Source organism: Dioscorea cayenensis, chromosome 16 (assembly GCF_009730915.1).
Source record: "Dioscorea cayenensis subsp. rotundata cultivar TDr96_F1 chromosome 16, TDr96_F1_v2_PseudoChromosome.rev07_lg8_w22 25.fasta, whole genome shotgun sequence".
Lineage (NCBI taxonomy): Eukaryota > Viridiplantae > Streptophyta > Magnoliopsida > Dioscoreales > Dioscoreaceae > Dioscorea > Dioscorea cayenensis.
Genome location: NC_052486.1, coordinates 22,052,488 through 22,067,472, shown reverse-complemented (window position 1 = coordinate 22,067,472; position 14,985 = coordinate 22,052,488). Strand labels below are relative to the sequence as shown.

The 14,985-nt window shown below is 34.9% G+C and overlaps 3 protein-coding genes across 3 annotated transcripts in view; all 3 read left to right on the top strand.

Annotated features, from left to right (window-relative positions):
- LOC120278646 (2-oxoglutarate-Fe(II) type oxidoreductase hxnY-like) overlaps positions 1–1,990 on the top strand; it is a 3,135-nt gene extending 1,145 nt beyond the window's left edge. The window contains exons 2-8 of the mRNA XM_039285378.1: positions 230–334; positions 438–547; positions 639–697; positions 927–983; positions 1,179–1,224; positions 1,389–1,468; positions 1,766–1,990. Coding sequence (XP_039141312.1) covers positions 230–334; positions 438–547; positions 639–697; positions 927–983; positions 1,179–1,224; positions 1,389–1,468; positions 1,766–1,829 — 521 coding nt within the window. The 3' untranslated portion in view covers positions 1,830–1,990. The remainder of the gene's footprint in view (positions 1–229; positions 335–437; positions 548–638; positions 698–926; positions 984–1,178; positions 1,225–1,388; positions 1,469–1,765) is intronic.
- A 1,096-nt stretch (positions 1,991–3,086) lies between these two features.
- Positions 3,087–7,095, top strand: LOC120279307 (2-oxoglutarate-Fe(II) type oxidoreductase hxnY-like). The gene is given in 12 exon segments (XM_039286215.1): positions 3,087–3,190; positions 3,309–3,505; positions 3,583–3,670; positions 3,792–3,843; positions 4,619–4,740; positions 5,201–5,253; positions 5,255–5,302; positions 5,398–5,456; positions 5,792–5,848; positions 6,000–6,045; positions 6,214–6,295; positions 6,700–7,095. Coding segments are annotated over 8 exon segments (453 nt in total). The 5' UTR covers positions 3,087–3,190; positions 3,309–3,505; positions 3,583–3,670; positions 3,792–3,817; the 3' UTR covers positions 6,256–6,295; positions 6,700–7,095.
- A 74-nt stretch (positions 7,096–7,169) lies between these two features.
- LOC120279306 (2-oxoglutarate-Fe(II) type oxidoreductase hxnY-like) lies at positions 7,170–11,260 on the top strand. Its single transcript, XM_039286214.1, has 11 exons — positions 7,170–7,317; positions 7,439–7,634; positions 7,734–7,814; positions 7,926–7,977; positions 8,883–9,004; positions 9,477–9,577; positions 9,674–9,732; positions 10,093–10,149; positions 10,270–10,315; positions 10,523–10,602; positions 11,008–11,260. Exons 1-11 carry the CDS (start codon positions 7,240–7,242, stop codon positions 11,081–11,083), a joined length of 948 nt encoding a protein of 315 aa, XP_039142148.1. The 5' UTR covers positions 7,170–7,239; the 3' UTR covers positions 11,084–11,260.
- Positions 11,261–14,985: the final 3,725 nt, after the last annotated feature.

The window sequence follows — 14,985 nt, the reverse complement described above, 5'->3', positions numbered from 1 at the left end:
ACCAATGTTTGTCTCCTGGCTACATTTTTGGATTCCTCAAATTTTGGCATAGGAGGCCGTACAACATAACCCGGAAGCCGTACGACTAAAATACACTTGTATACAAGGCCGTATAAGACCGCCGGAGATCCGTGCGGGCAAGTGTGCGCCTGCACAGGAGGCCGCATAGCGCGTCTAGAGAACCATCAGAGTGGCATGAGCACGTGTATGTGACTGTATACATGAATAGCACTCCTACAACATATATGGACAGTAAATATAAAGAGTAACCTCTGCTGCCATCTATCTAGTGGAGTGATCCAATCCCCAACATATCCTCTATGCAATACAGCCAGTTCTCTAGTTCAACTTCTTTTCCTTCTATGTTATTATTAGAGAAAGGGTCATTCCATCAAGTTATTTTTGGTAAATCATTTAAATATTGAATTCTTGTTCAGGTGAAATCATTGAAGATAATAACGGAAGATTAGGTGCATCTGCCCATTCAGATTTTGGTATGGTTACGCTTCTAGTAACTGACGGGTGTCCCCGGTCTTCAGGCATGTCTGTGAATATGCTTGTATCATTTTTTAACAGATGATATGTATAATGTTGCTTTCCCAAACTTGGACATTTAATAAGTCTTTGGTACTAAGCAGATTTGCAGGGATAAGGACAGACGACCGCAGCTATGGGAGAATGTGCCTCATGTTAATGGGTAAAAACATAAAAGAAGCAAGCATGAACATGAATGTTTGTTTGCGGTGCACATTTATCAGAAATTCAACATTTGAGCCTTTTCTGTGTCTAGTTTTAAGCAGATGACTTTAATCACAAACATAGGCACAAAGCAATAGCTTCTTGTTCTGGTCACAAATTTTTTTAGGACTTCATGGTTGGTTCCTGTGAAATTATTACATGGTTATTTGACTCATTATCATCTGCAGGGCTTTGATAGTTAATGTTGGGGACTTGTTGGAGAGGTGGACTAATTGCTTATTCCGGTAATATAAACTTTGCTTCATGGATCAATTTAAATCAGTGCTTGATTAAATATATTCCAAATATTTTCCTTGAGATTAGATTTCATGCCTGCAGATAAGTAATAAAGTTTTCTGGTGCAGCCCTGTAGCTGAATTCTACTTTTTCTGTATTTTTATCTGCTTTGACACCACACTTGATGTTTACTTCCATTGCAGATCAACATTGCATAGAGTCTTACCACCCAGACAAGAGCGCTACTCGGTAAAAACTCACTTGCTTTTCATCTGTTACTTCTGATCAAAAGGAGATTCTGAAACCTTTGATTCCCATCCCACTAGCATCTACTTCTCTGCTATGTTTTTGCAGTCTCACTCTTCTTGTAGTTATTGCTTTTCTCACTGGTACTTTCCATTTCATTTTGCTAGGTCGCCTTCTTTATAGATCCGAACTCTGATTGTTTGGTTGAGTGCTTGGAAACTTGCTGCAGTGAGAAAAATCCTCCGAGGTAATTTATCTCTCATCAACCGCTGCCAAATTCGCCATCTTATGAAGCAATGCTGTTTCACATCATCGTATATTCTGCAGGATCCTTGTCAATTCACTTTTGTAAAAACTCAAGAACCGAACTGAAAGCTAAATTTCCCCAACCAAGTCTCATGTTCATTCACTATTATCCTAAATGAGAATAAATTACGTTTAGCAGCAAATTGGAATACCCTCATGAGCATCACACATATTAACTTAAAATAGTAAAATGCTTAGTTCTTCTTACTAGATTTAACAAAGATTTTGTTATTTGCAGGTTTCCTGCTATTCGAAGCGGCGACCATCTCCAGGCGCGGATAAAGGCTGCATATGGTCTGTGATCAAAATGAGAGGTCTGAGTCACAGTCCTGTATCATTAAATTTAGCAGAAATAAACTATGCTCAAGTATCTTTGTAAACCATGTTATGGACTATCAATTACTTTCAGACTTCTGTTTTAGAAAATTAAAATTCAGAAATCAGATTAAGTCAGACCATTGAATATGAGAATGGTTCACCGTTCACTGATGGAAAATTTCATGCCCCTTGCTCCCACATGCATCCATTTCTGGCCACCTTCTGTGTAATTTATCACCTTCACAATATCACCAGGGATAAGCACATGCATGTGCATCAAACTCTAATCATCAAGTATATTATTAAAATACAACAGTGATCCGGAAGCATGTATATCAGACCATGTTAATCAAGAATAGCCTAAACTGAAAAATAATAATAAAAAAATTAATTTTACTTTCAGAAAATTAGTATTTTATTTTTTTATTAATAAGACATCACAATTTTCAAAATGCAAACACCGCCACTGCCATAAAAGACATGTTCGAGTTTCAGCTCATGGTAGTAATTTCATATTTGTGCATGTTTCAAATATATAGATGTTATTTGGTATTTTCTTTTCCATTCTCCGTTAGTCTTCGTATTTCTGTTTTAGTTTTGATATATTTGTGGCTTATTTAATTTTTTTTAAAACATATATATAGGTATTGAGATTGAGATTTAATTGTTATTTTTTTTTTTTCAATTGTGTTGATCATGATAATGAAATGAAGAATATGGCATGTCGGCACTGGTATTAGATGACAAACACGCAAGTTAAAATTTATAGTTAGGACGTGCACTAATCAATTTCAAATCTTCCTAAAATGAAAATTTTATATAAAAAACCCGGCAATAGATCAAGATACGGTTGAATGTTGGTTAATTTTTTTGATAAATCACTCAACTTTGTCGAAATATCAGGTTCTTCCAATTTTTGGTTTGTTTCAGTGCTCACTCAAAGTCACTAACAATTTCACAAACAAGTCACTCGTGGATTAATATTGTCATTCTGACGGCGTGACGCCGAAAAACCCAATCGCGCAGCCTCAACGTCGGCTAATGACAATGTTAATCCAGACGGTGACTGGTTATGAAAATGAAGTGACTCAGAGATTTCAACAAACCAAAAGTTAAATGACAGAAACTGATATTTCGATAAAAGCTGAGTGATTTATCAAAAATTAACCGTTGAATCTGCATATCACGTCCCACAAGTTATATATATATATATATATATATAATCAAGTGAACTGTGAACCAGGAGATTAAAAGAAGAGAAGAGAAAATGGCGGGTGATTTGGTCCTCTCGCTGATTGATCTCTCCAATCCCGATCGCGACTCCTCCGCCAAATCCATTCGCAAGGTCCATAAACCCTAATCCCAAATCCCAAATCTCTCTCTCACAAATCTCTCCATTGTTTTGTTGATCCAATTTATTGTTTTTTCTTCTTTAATTCAATCAATCGATCAATGGCTTTCAGGCTTGCTTGGATCATGGTTTCTTCTACCTCGTCAATCATGGAATCGAGGAATCGTTTTTCCAGCAAGTGCTCAAGGAGAGCAAGAAGTTCTTCTCGTTGCCCCTCCACGAGAAGATGAAGCTTCAAACTAGGAAGGATAACAGGGGTTACAATCCAGTGCTTTCTTTAACCCTAGATCCTTCATCTGAAAGTTACAGGTTTCAGTTCCTCATGATCAATCATGTTTCAGATTCAATGCTGTTTTAATTGTTTTTTAAATTTCGTCTGTACTTAGATTCAGGAGATGTAAAGTGAGGGTTTCTTCATCACTTCCGCCAAAATCAGCTTTTCACAATTCAATGCCAATCAATGGCCCCCAGAAGGTACATTTTGTCACATTTTAGATTAACTTGGAATACATACATTGAATTGTCTGTGTTTGTTTAATGGATTTTTTTTTTTCTTTTTTTCTTTTTTTATGTGTGTGTGTGTGTGTAATTCTAGAACTTTTGCCATGTTGGAGAGCCACGATGGAATCTTATTATGAAAAAATGCTGTGAGTTTTTGTTCTGGAGCATATTTTTGTTTGAAGTAATCGTGTTATACTGTTTATTTTGCATATATTGTTTGCCATCTTAGTATGCTGTTATTTAGGCTACTTTTGCTGACTTTTCATGTTGATTGTACATGCTGAGACCTTCAATCAGAGACTTGTTCTGTGTTTTCCTTTATCTGTGCCACTTATTGCATATTTTTGGCTTTAGTTGTAATGAGATGTTCCAATTCTTCCCACACTTGTGATGTCACTGTTTTCAAATCACTTTAGTTGATGAAAGTTGCAATGCTCTGATTATTGGCTGCATTGAGTTTTCCTTCTTGGAGTTTAGAGAATATTGAACCACTGGTGAAACACTGGTTATATGACAAACCATTGCTTCTATATAATTCATATAAACAAATGTATACGAGATCGTTTCTGTTCACGTGAAATATGTGACATGAGGTTGACATTGGTTTTTATGCTCTATCTGTGAGAAGTTTGATGTTTGGAATATGGTTGAGGTAATCTAGCTAAACGAAGAATGTTACTTCAGGTGAACTATGGGCTTCTTTGTGTGGAAACTGTTCGATGTTAATTTGCAGCTAAGTTTTCATATTTCAAGAACATGGTTATACATAAGCTTTTTGAACTATGAGTTGAAAGTACTGATACTCCGATTATATCTCTTAGTTACTTTGGCCTGGAAAAGGAATGCTTTTTTTGTTGTTTAGTTGTATCGATTTTGGGGTACAATTTATGAAACTTACCCTGGTTTGCTTCTTGACCTCAGGGCTGTGAGTAAAAAATTAATATCCTTGATGGCTTTGTCTTTGGGTCTTGATGATCTTTTCTTTGAGAAAATTGGAGCATGGCATGAACCCTTGGCATATGTTCGACTTTTGCATTATCCAGGTAGATATTCTCTTCTTGCTTATAAACATTAACAATTAAGTCACAAATGCTATGTTTTGTGTTATGATATCAACCATATGTTTACCTTTCGAGTTGGAACTCAGCTCACTAGAGCTTGTCAATTCCAATGATTTCAATTATAGAATAAAAGCCACACTATGCTTCTATGATAAGTGCAGTTAGGAGAGTCTGTGTGATAAGTAGTTAACTTTTTCGTTTTTTAATCAAAACTTGCTGATATTAAGATGTATCCATGCCAACTTGCTAACCAGATATATAAGGATGCTGACTGCAATCCAATTGCTCCATGTGTCGGAGCAGTGTCCTTGTTTTCTACTTTATGTTCTGGGTTCTTCTCCACCAGTTCACATTCTTTTTCTTTCTAGGTTATTGCTATAGAAAAGGAGTATTTTATTAAGATATTATCAGTCAGTTTTTAAGGCTCGAAGTTTTTATTCAGGTAAAACTTTTGAAGGGAGTTGTGGGAGGTTAGGTGCATCAGCCCATTCCGACTTTTGGAATTGCTACGCTTCTATTAACTGATGGGGTCCCTGGTCTACAGGTATATCTACTGAATATGTTTATCTTTTTTTAGTAGATGATTTATATAATCCTGCTACCAGAACTTGGATATTTTACATATTCTTAATTTTTCAGATCTGCAGAGATAAGGATAGGCATCCTCAGCTATGGGAAGATGTACCTCATGTTCATGGGTAAAAATCATTCATGAGATTTTTATTGTTGTGCAGAAATTTATCAGCATTCTTTCATAACTGAACTTTTTGTGCGTGTGTGTAGTAAATGATCGTGATACTTCTTCACTTAATATTATGCAAGACTATCAATTTTTCATTTTCAATTATCTGTATGGTCATATCAATAGAAATGAAATTCAGATCAATAGAGGTAAACATATATGTGTATCTATGTTTTTGCCATTACACATGCCAGTAGAATGGTATCGATGTTGAAGGAGGCATATTTTTTTTTGTGTTTTGTGCTTGTGGGTATTAAATCATTGATTGCCACATGGTCATTTTCATTGCAGGGCTTTGATTGTTAATGTTGGCGACTTGCTGGAGAGGTGGACTAATTGCTTATTCCGGTAAATTTAGCTTTTGTATTGTTTCGACCAATTTCAATGAGCACTTGATTAGTATTGTTTTCAGGTGCTTGTGTTTAACTGACTTCCATGCTTACTCCATCTCAGCAATCACATGATTCTAAAAATTTGTTGATGTTTTCTCCTATTGCAGATCAACATTGCACAGAGTCTTGCCAACTGAACAAGAGCGCTACTCTGTAAGACTTACCATTTTTCTTCTGTTATAACAAATATCTCCTTTTGTCACTTAAATTAGAAGCAGATTGGCAGCAAAAGCTAATACTGAATATTTAACATAAAGATCGAGACCATATGTACTCAACTTAACAATGGCTACTAATTGTCATCAACTCTACTACTGTTAGGTTGCCTTTCTTCCTAAATGGAGACCTCGGTTGCATGGTTGAGTGCTTTGGAGAGTTGCTGCAGCAAGGAAAATCCTCCTAGGTATTATTCCTCCCCACAACTGCCTCCTGTCTTTATCTGTGAAACTGTGTATCCATCATCTTGTCTTTAGTGGAATCCACATGAATTCACTTGCATCATATTGAATTGAGGATTATATGAAATAGCACAGTTGAAAACATTCACCTTTGTTCAGCTGGGTTTTATCTTGTGGATGTTACTTTAAATGGCTGTACTAAATGGTCTAAAATGACACGGTAAATATGTGAACAAGATAATAAAATTGAAGATTTGTCATGGTTGGGAACAATGGTGATCTTTCTATAGCTGCTGCAGACAGATGTCATCATACACTGAAACCCCAAGTTAAACACATTGTTCATACCAAAATTGAAATGCGGCTCACTTGATCAGTTTTACGTTCTTACAAGGCGTATTATTTGCAGGTTTCCTGCTATCCAATGTGTCGATTATCTGCAGCAGCGTATTTCTGCAATATATACTGGTGGGCAGAAATAGAAGAGGTTACAACTTAGATGTCATCGGTTCCGCATCTCCTTTCATGAAGTGTGGTAACTCCCCCCCCCCCTCTTTTTGTTCACAAATTGAACCAGGGATAAACTGCTGTTTGCGCTCATAAGCATTGTCACCTTGTGAAACTTGACCTATTTCATTTGAGGAAATTGTTCAATGAGATTTCTGTAATTTATTCCAGTATGTAGGGATATTTTTGTAATCTTATCACTAGAATAAGCAATGTTTCAACAACCTCATGAAGCTCGGATGGTTGAGAAGAACCAAGGTTCTAAATGATTAAAATTCTTATTTAATATTTTAAAACATTCGATTTGTGTTTTTATAGTGTTGTTCTAAATTTCTAATGCATTGTTTTTTTTTTAAAAGAAAAAGAAGATTAAAAAATTGCTTTCCTGATCAACAAGGTAAGTGCATAAAGTCAAATTTAAAAAAAAAATGAAGAAAAAAAAATGGCTGGTGATCTGGCTCTCCCACTGATTGATCTCGTCTCTACCGATCTCGACTCCATTGCCAAATCCATTCGCAAGGTCCGTAAACCCTAATCCCAAGCCCCCAAAATCTCTCTCTCGTTAATCTCTCAATTGTTCTGTTGATTCCATTCACTGTGTGTTTTTCTGAAATTTAATCAATCGATCAATGGGCTTTCAGGCATGCGTGGATCATGGTTTCTTCTACCTCATCAATCACGGAATCGAGGAGTCGTTTTTCCAGCAAGTGCTCGAGGAGAGCAAGAAGTTCTTCTCGTTGCCGCTCGACCAGAAGACAAAGCTCAAAACTAGGAAGGATAACTGGGGTTACAATCCACTGCCTTCTTTAACCCTAAATTCTTCATCCGAAGTTCAAGGTTTGAGTTTCTCATGATCAATCATCTTGTTTGTTTATTTATTTATTTATTTCCCTTCAGATTCAATGTTGTTTTAATTTTGTTTTTACTGAGATTTAGGGAGGCTACATGAGGATTTTTTCATCAGTTCCTCCAAAATCAGCTGTTCACAGTTCAATGCGAATCAATGGCCTCCAGAAGGTAAATTTTCTTTCTTATGCTCCCATTTTTTTTACATTAACTTGGAATACATACAATTGAATTGTATGTCTTTGTTTAATTGGATTTTTTTTTTTTTCTGTGTAATTGTAGAACTTTTGCCATGTTGGAAAGCCATGATGGAGTCTTATTATGAAAAAATGCTGTAAGCTCTTGTTTTGGAGCATATTTTCATTTGAATTTCGAAAAGTGATCATTCTATACGTTCTATTCCCTCCGTTCCTTTTTATTTGTCGTGAATAACCGAATCTCACATACAAAAAAAAATTAGTTATTTTACATAATTTAATAAAAAATTAGTTATTTTTCCAAAATTACCCCTAATTTTTCTTTTTTTTTCACATTTCTCTCTTATATTAAATTTCAAGAAGAAAATTGAAATAGAGTGTTAGGGTAATTTTGGAAAAATAATAATAAATGCTTCTCGATGTTCAAAAATGACAGATAAAAAAGAACGGAGGGAGTATTTTACTTGTTTTGTTTGTCATTCTAGTATTTTGTTATTTAGATTACTTTTACTGACTTTTCATGTTGATCGTATATACGGAGATACTTCAATTAGATACCTCTTCTGTGTTTTTCTTTATCTGCACCATGCATTGCATATTCTTGGCTTTAAGTTATAACAAGAGGTTCCAATTCTTCCTCAAATGTGTGGTGTCACTGTTTTGAAATTGCTTTAGTTGGCAATCACTATGCTCTGATTATTTTCTGTATTGAATTTAGAGAATATTGAAATACTGGTTATGTGACAAACCATAGCTTCTGTATATTTCATATAAACAAATGTATCTTAGATTGTTTCTGTTCATGTGGAATATGTGACACGAGGTTGACGTCAGTTTTGGGCTCTATCTGTGAGAAATTTAAGCTAAACAAAGAATGTTACTTCAGGTGAACTACGGAGACCAATATTCATGTTATATCGCTCAGTTTCTGGACTCCAAAGAATTACCTTTGTCTGGAAAGGATAACCTGTATTGTAGTTTAGTTGTATCAACTTCTGGGGTACAATTTATTGAACTTAAGCTGGTTGCTTCTTGACCACAGGGCTGTGAGCAAAAAATTAATCTCCTTGATGGCATTGTCTTTGGGTCTTGATGACCTTTTCTTTGAGAAAATTGGAGCACTGCATGAACCCTTGGCATATGTTCGAGTTTTGCATTATCCAGGTAGATATTTTCTTCTTGCTTATAAACATTAACAATTAAGCTACTATTGCTGTTTCTTTGTGATGATATCAACCCTATGTTGGCTTCTAAGAAGCAACTCAGCTCACTAGAGCTTGTCAATCCGACAATCCCAATGATTTCAATTTTAGAATTAAAGCCACACTATGCCTCTATGATTAGTGCAATCGGAAGAGCCTTTGTGATAAGTAGTCAGCTAGTGCTGCATTTTTTTTTAAATTGGAAATTGTCTATTTTAAGAGTTGTCCATGGTAACTTGATAGCCAGTAATATAACCATGCTGCCTGCAATCCAAGTGCTTCATGTGTGGAAGCAGTGTCCTTGTTTTCTACTTTTATGTCCTGGGTTCTCCATGTACAGGTTCGAATTCTCTTCCTTCTAGGTTTTTGCTTTAGCAAGGAGCATTTTACTAAGGTATTATCGATCCATTTTAAAATTTGAATTTTTTATTTAGGTAAATCTTTTGAAGGGAGTTGTGGGAGTTTAGGTGCGTCTGCCCATTCAGACTTTGGAATGGTTACACTTCTGTTAAGTGATGGGGTCCGTGGTCTTCAGGTTTATCTCTGAATATATTGCATCTTTTATCAGTTGACGGTTTGTATAATCTTGCTACCAGAACTCCAGATATTTTACATATTCTTAGCTTTACAGATTTGCAGAGATAAGGACAGGTGCCCTCAGCTATGGGAAGATGTACCTCATGTTCATGGGTAAAAAATCAAACCAGCAGAAAGAGATTTTCGTTGCTGCACAGAAATTGTATTGGTGTTTCTTTTATAAGTTCATTTTTTTTATGCGGAGTAAATGATGGTGGTATTTCTTCGATTAATATCATGCAAGACTGTCAGTTTTTGATAGCCAGTTAGCTGTATGGTCATATCAATACTATTTATTGAAACAAACATTACACCAGTAGAGGTAAAATGAATATGTGTGTCTATGTTTTTGCCATTACGCATGGCAGTAGAATGGTGTACGAATGTTTGTGGAGGTATATATATATATATATATTTGTGTTTCTGCTTGTCGGTATTGAATCATTAATTGAAACATGGTCATTTTCATTGCAGGGCTTTGATTGTTAATGTTGGGGACACGTCAGAGAGGTGGACTAATTGCTTATTCCGGTAATATAGATTTTGTGTTGTATACAAATTTCGACGGGGACTTGATTTTTATGGTTTTATGGTACTTGCCTTTACTGACTTCCATGCTTATTCTATATTGTTAATTACTTGATTCTACAGATCAACATTGCACAGAGTCTTGATAACTGAACAAGAGCGCTACTCTGTAAGATTGATCAGTTTTCTTCTGTAATACAAAATATCTCCTTTTGTCACTTAAAATAGAAGTGGGTTGACAACAACAGCTTATGCTGAATATTTAATAAAAATATCGAAACCATGTGTACTTAACCTAACAACAACCACTAATATCTATACCTCAACTCTATCGTTGATGAAGAATCCCACTGGAAGTTTAACATCTATTTTTTAGGTTGCCTTCTTCCTAGATGGAGACCCTGCTTGCATGATTGAGTGTTTGGAGAGTTGTTGCAGCAAGGAAAATCCTCCAAGGTATTATTCTTCCGCCCTGGCTTCCTCCGGTCTTCATTTATGAAACTGCTTTCCATCATCATATCTTGATTGAGATCCACATAAATTCACTTAACATGATATTGACTTGAGTATTCTATGAAAAGGCACAGTCAAAACCATGCACCTTAGTTCATCTTGTTTTTATCTTGTAGATGTTTCTTTAAACAGATGTACTAAACGGTCTAAACTTGCATGCTAAATATGCTAACAAGATGATAATATTGAGGATTTGTCATGGTTGAGAACAATGGTGATCTTTCTATGGCTGCTGCAGATGCATGGCATCACATAGTGAAATACCAAGCTGAACACATGACTTATATTAAAATTGAAATGCTGCTCACTTGATCAGTTCTATGTTCTTACAAAGTAGATTATTTGCAGGTTTCCGACCATACGATGTGCTGACTATCTGCTAGGCCATATATCTGCCGAGTTAGATAACCTAGGACTAAAATAAGAAAGAACAGAACGGAACATGGGTCGCGTTTGTCTTTCACCAGTTCTGTATCTCCTTTCATGTATTGTGGCAACTGCGTTTTTTGGCACAGAAATTGAGCCTGGAATAAATTGTGTGTGCTCATGATAAGGTGTTTGTTTGTCACCTTATGAAACTTAAATCTTCACCTATTTTCTATGTGAGCAAAATTGTTGATTGAGATTTTTGTAATTTATTTATTTATTTTTTGACCAAGTATACATTAGGGGTTTGTGTACGGGCCGGGAATTGATCATCCAGCCCACACTTCTTCAGCTGAAGACAAGGGATTTGGGCTGTAAACTTACCCCCACAACCAGCGATCCATTATTACCGATATTTCCAACGAGTTTTAAACTCGATGCCTTTGAATGTTTCACTCTCGTTTTTAACATGTGGCCAAGTACTGCTACGCTAAAGCTATGAGTCTTTTTGGTGAGACTTTTGCAATTTATTGTTGTATTCGCACATATACATCTGCAGTCAGGTTGCAATTAACTAGTTATTCAGGTATTTACACGTGCACATTAGAAGTAATTTGTTTGACAACTTGATTATTACATCCATACCCCTTGATTTCTGATAGAGATGGTAATTTGTACCTTACCCGACGGGTATACCCGTACCCGTACCCGGTCAAAGAGGGTATTACCCTCTTTGACCGGACGTAAGTGCTAAGTGACACCCGTTAGTTTTTGAGCGGATGCGAGTCGGGTGAGGGTATGCCCCTACCCTACCATGCCTTACTCCCTTACCCTTACCGTTGAAGAGTGCAGGGTAAAAACCCGCACTCGCATGCCCCTTACCCTCCTCTCATATATATATATATATATATATAATTTTTTTTATTAAACTAAACATTTACTCACAATTTACTCAATATCTATTTTTCACGGTGATTAATTTTGAAAAATAATACTTCAAATTTTCTCTTAATATATTATTTTTAAATTTTTATTTAATTTCTATATTTATATTTGATAATATTATTAAAATTGAATTTTTAGATATATATTAAGAATCATAATTAAATTTAAAAAAATAAACAAATATAAAAAAATAATGTTATAATAATTTTATTCTATAAATTATAAAAACATCCCGAAAAAAATAAGATACTAATAAAAAAATCAATTGGATATAACTTATGAGAATTACTTTTTAATGTTTTTTTATATTCAAAAACCTTACTAGATATTTATAAAATTTGAAGCTATATAAAATATAAATAGTAGATATATGAAAAATTTAAAAACAAAAACCAAAATAGTTAAACATGAACAAAAACAAAAAGGTAGAGTTACTCATTGAGTCACTAAATAAATGTCATTTTTATGTGATTATATAATTTAAGATAAACAAATATATATCAACTTTGTAATTTTGAATTTATGGACGTATGTTTAAAGATTGTAATATAATGTATAATTAATTTATTTTTTTATTATTATTTAAATTTAATTCGATAATTTGAACAATGGGTAATAACGGGTAGCAAGTGCTCATGCGGAGATACTCCGTACTCATGCGAGTAAGGGTAAGGGTATGATTTTTTTTACTCTAAAGGGTACGGGTAAGGGTACGGGTATGGGGTAGGGGTTACGGGTAAGGGTAAGGGTTTTGGCATACCCTACCCATACCCTACCCGTTGCCATCCCTAATTTCTGATATCATGATGCCATCCGGTTGGGATCCTTCTGCGTATTTCTGTAATTTGTTACTAGAATAGGCAATGACCTCAATCACAGATATCTGTGCTGCACATGAGAATTTCTCTGTTTGACATTCTTTATTATCACCATAAATACCCCTTGATTATTGACATATTCGACTATTTAGGCTCATTGCTGTAATTTTATAACTAGAACAGAGTCCAACAATCTAAATTGCATAACAACATTCATTACTCACACACAAACTTTGATTTCACTGGCTCATCCAGTCTACCTGCACATTTTTGGTCTGTTGTGGCTGAAACAGATACACAAACACTGTCATCACCGCCACCCGCCCTGCAAAAACCCGACGCACTCTGGCCGCCTTCATCCAGCACATCGTTACCATAAACGATGTCTTGACGAAGCTCACTGCCACCACAGCACTCTGCCCTGCTGATCTCATCTCGAGCGGGAACATCTCGCTCACAACATACATGCAAAATATCACTAATACTCCCCATTCATCGACCTTTCTTCATTTCTCCGATGTCTTTCAGCTCTGGGGCACTATCAGTGTCCCTGCACCGTCGATAATAAACAACCTTCTCTGGGCGCCATCGACAATGCACATTGATATAAGTTTGTTTGCAGTGCCTACTTATCCAATGATCACTGAAGGCATCGGTGCAGCTCCTTCACCAAAACCAGTAGTTCTGAACAAGACTGGTCAGTATAATTCAATGAGGTTGAAGCCTGTGCATTGTTGGAATGCAGGTACAACCACTGACATTGTGAGTTGAGGATAGTGTTCATGTTGTAAGGGGAAGAAGGTGGCGGTGCTGGCCATTGCAGTGATCATGTTGTTGAGTTTGATGGTTGTAATTTATGTTGATTTGTTTGTTTGTTTGTTTTTTTTTTTTGGTTTGGGGAATGAAAGTGGAGGGAGGGGAATGAATACCACTGTAGATGCAGTTGCAACTTGCAAGTAAACATGAAGCTTTGAAATGAATTATTTTCTCTGGATTATTGGAAACTTTGTTCATTTTCTCAACAGTGTTGGCTGGTTCTGGATTCTTTGGTAGAGTAAATTATCATACATAAGTTTGCAATGATTCTCACAAGTCACAATGATAGACAACTTCTTGGAAGATGGATCTTATATTTGGTGAATAACCCTTGAAGATTTGAGGAACATATTTTTTTTTGAGAAAGGCAACAAGTGCCGGAACCAGGGATGAACATTAGAGGCCCGCATTCATTAAAAAATAATAATAATTCAGATAATTTCTAAGCTACTCAACAATAATATTTTAAAAAAATTCGATTTGTTTTTTCATTGTTGTTCTAATGTAGGCTATGTTTGATTGGCAACATGGAAAATGGCTAGAAAAGAAAATTTTCCCATGGAATATGTTTCTATAGAAAAATTTTACATGAAAATTGAAAAAATAGTTGTTAATTGGCATTATTTCCTAGCTAGAAAATCAAAAATTTTCTATAGAACATTCAGATATTGTTTGTTGTTTGATTGCTCTTATTTTCCACGGAAAATGAAAAAAACCCTAATTTGTTGTTTGATTGCATCAAATTTCCTTGAAAAAAAATCACATTTTCCATGAATTTTTTTTTAAAATTATTAAAATTATAAATATCATTACGTGGAATTGAATCTTACCATCAAAAATGCCGTGGGATCTGTTCACTAATCTGGATAAATTTATTTAAAATATTATCAAGTTATATAATTTATCTTTTTAAAAAAATTAAAAAGAAAAGGAAAATGTTTTCTTTTAAATTTTTAAAAGAAAAGTTATTTTAAAATTATAAACATTGCTACGTGGAATTGAATCTTACCATCAAAACGTCGCGGGATTTGTTCACTAATCTGGATAAATTTATTTAAAATATTATAATTTATTTTTTTTTAAAAAAAAATTGAAAGAAAAGAAAAAACTTTAAAATTTTTAAAAGAAAAGTTATTTTAAATATTTCAACATGTTATTTTTTCACATAGCCTTTACGTTTCCCTGGAAAACTTTTTCCAGGGTGGAGGCAGGAAAAATTTTCCACTGATTTGAGAGAAAATAGGGTCACATGATATAATTTGTAAAAAAATTTTCCACGAAAAATTTTGGCAAACAAACAGTTTATTTAATTTGGAAAAATGGCGCAGTAAAAAAATTTTCCAGGGAGACAATCAAACACAACTATAGTGTTTTTTTAAAA

Excerpts from the sequence above, each read along its gene's own strand:
- LOC120279306 (XM_039286214.1), top strand. The coding sequence starts at position 7,240 with ATGGCTGGTGATCTGGCTCTCCCACTGATTGATCTCGTCTCTACCGAT. Across the intron at positions 9,005-9,476 it reads TCGAGTTTTGCATTATCCAG|GTAAATCTTTTGAAGGGAGT; the intron begins GTAGATATTTTC and ends TTTTTTATTTAG. Across the intron at positions 9,578-9,673 it reads ATGGGGTCCGTGGTCTTCAG|ATTTGCAGAGATAAGGACAG; the intron begins GTTTATCTCTGA and ends TTAGCTTTACAG.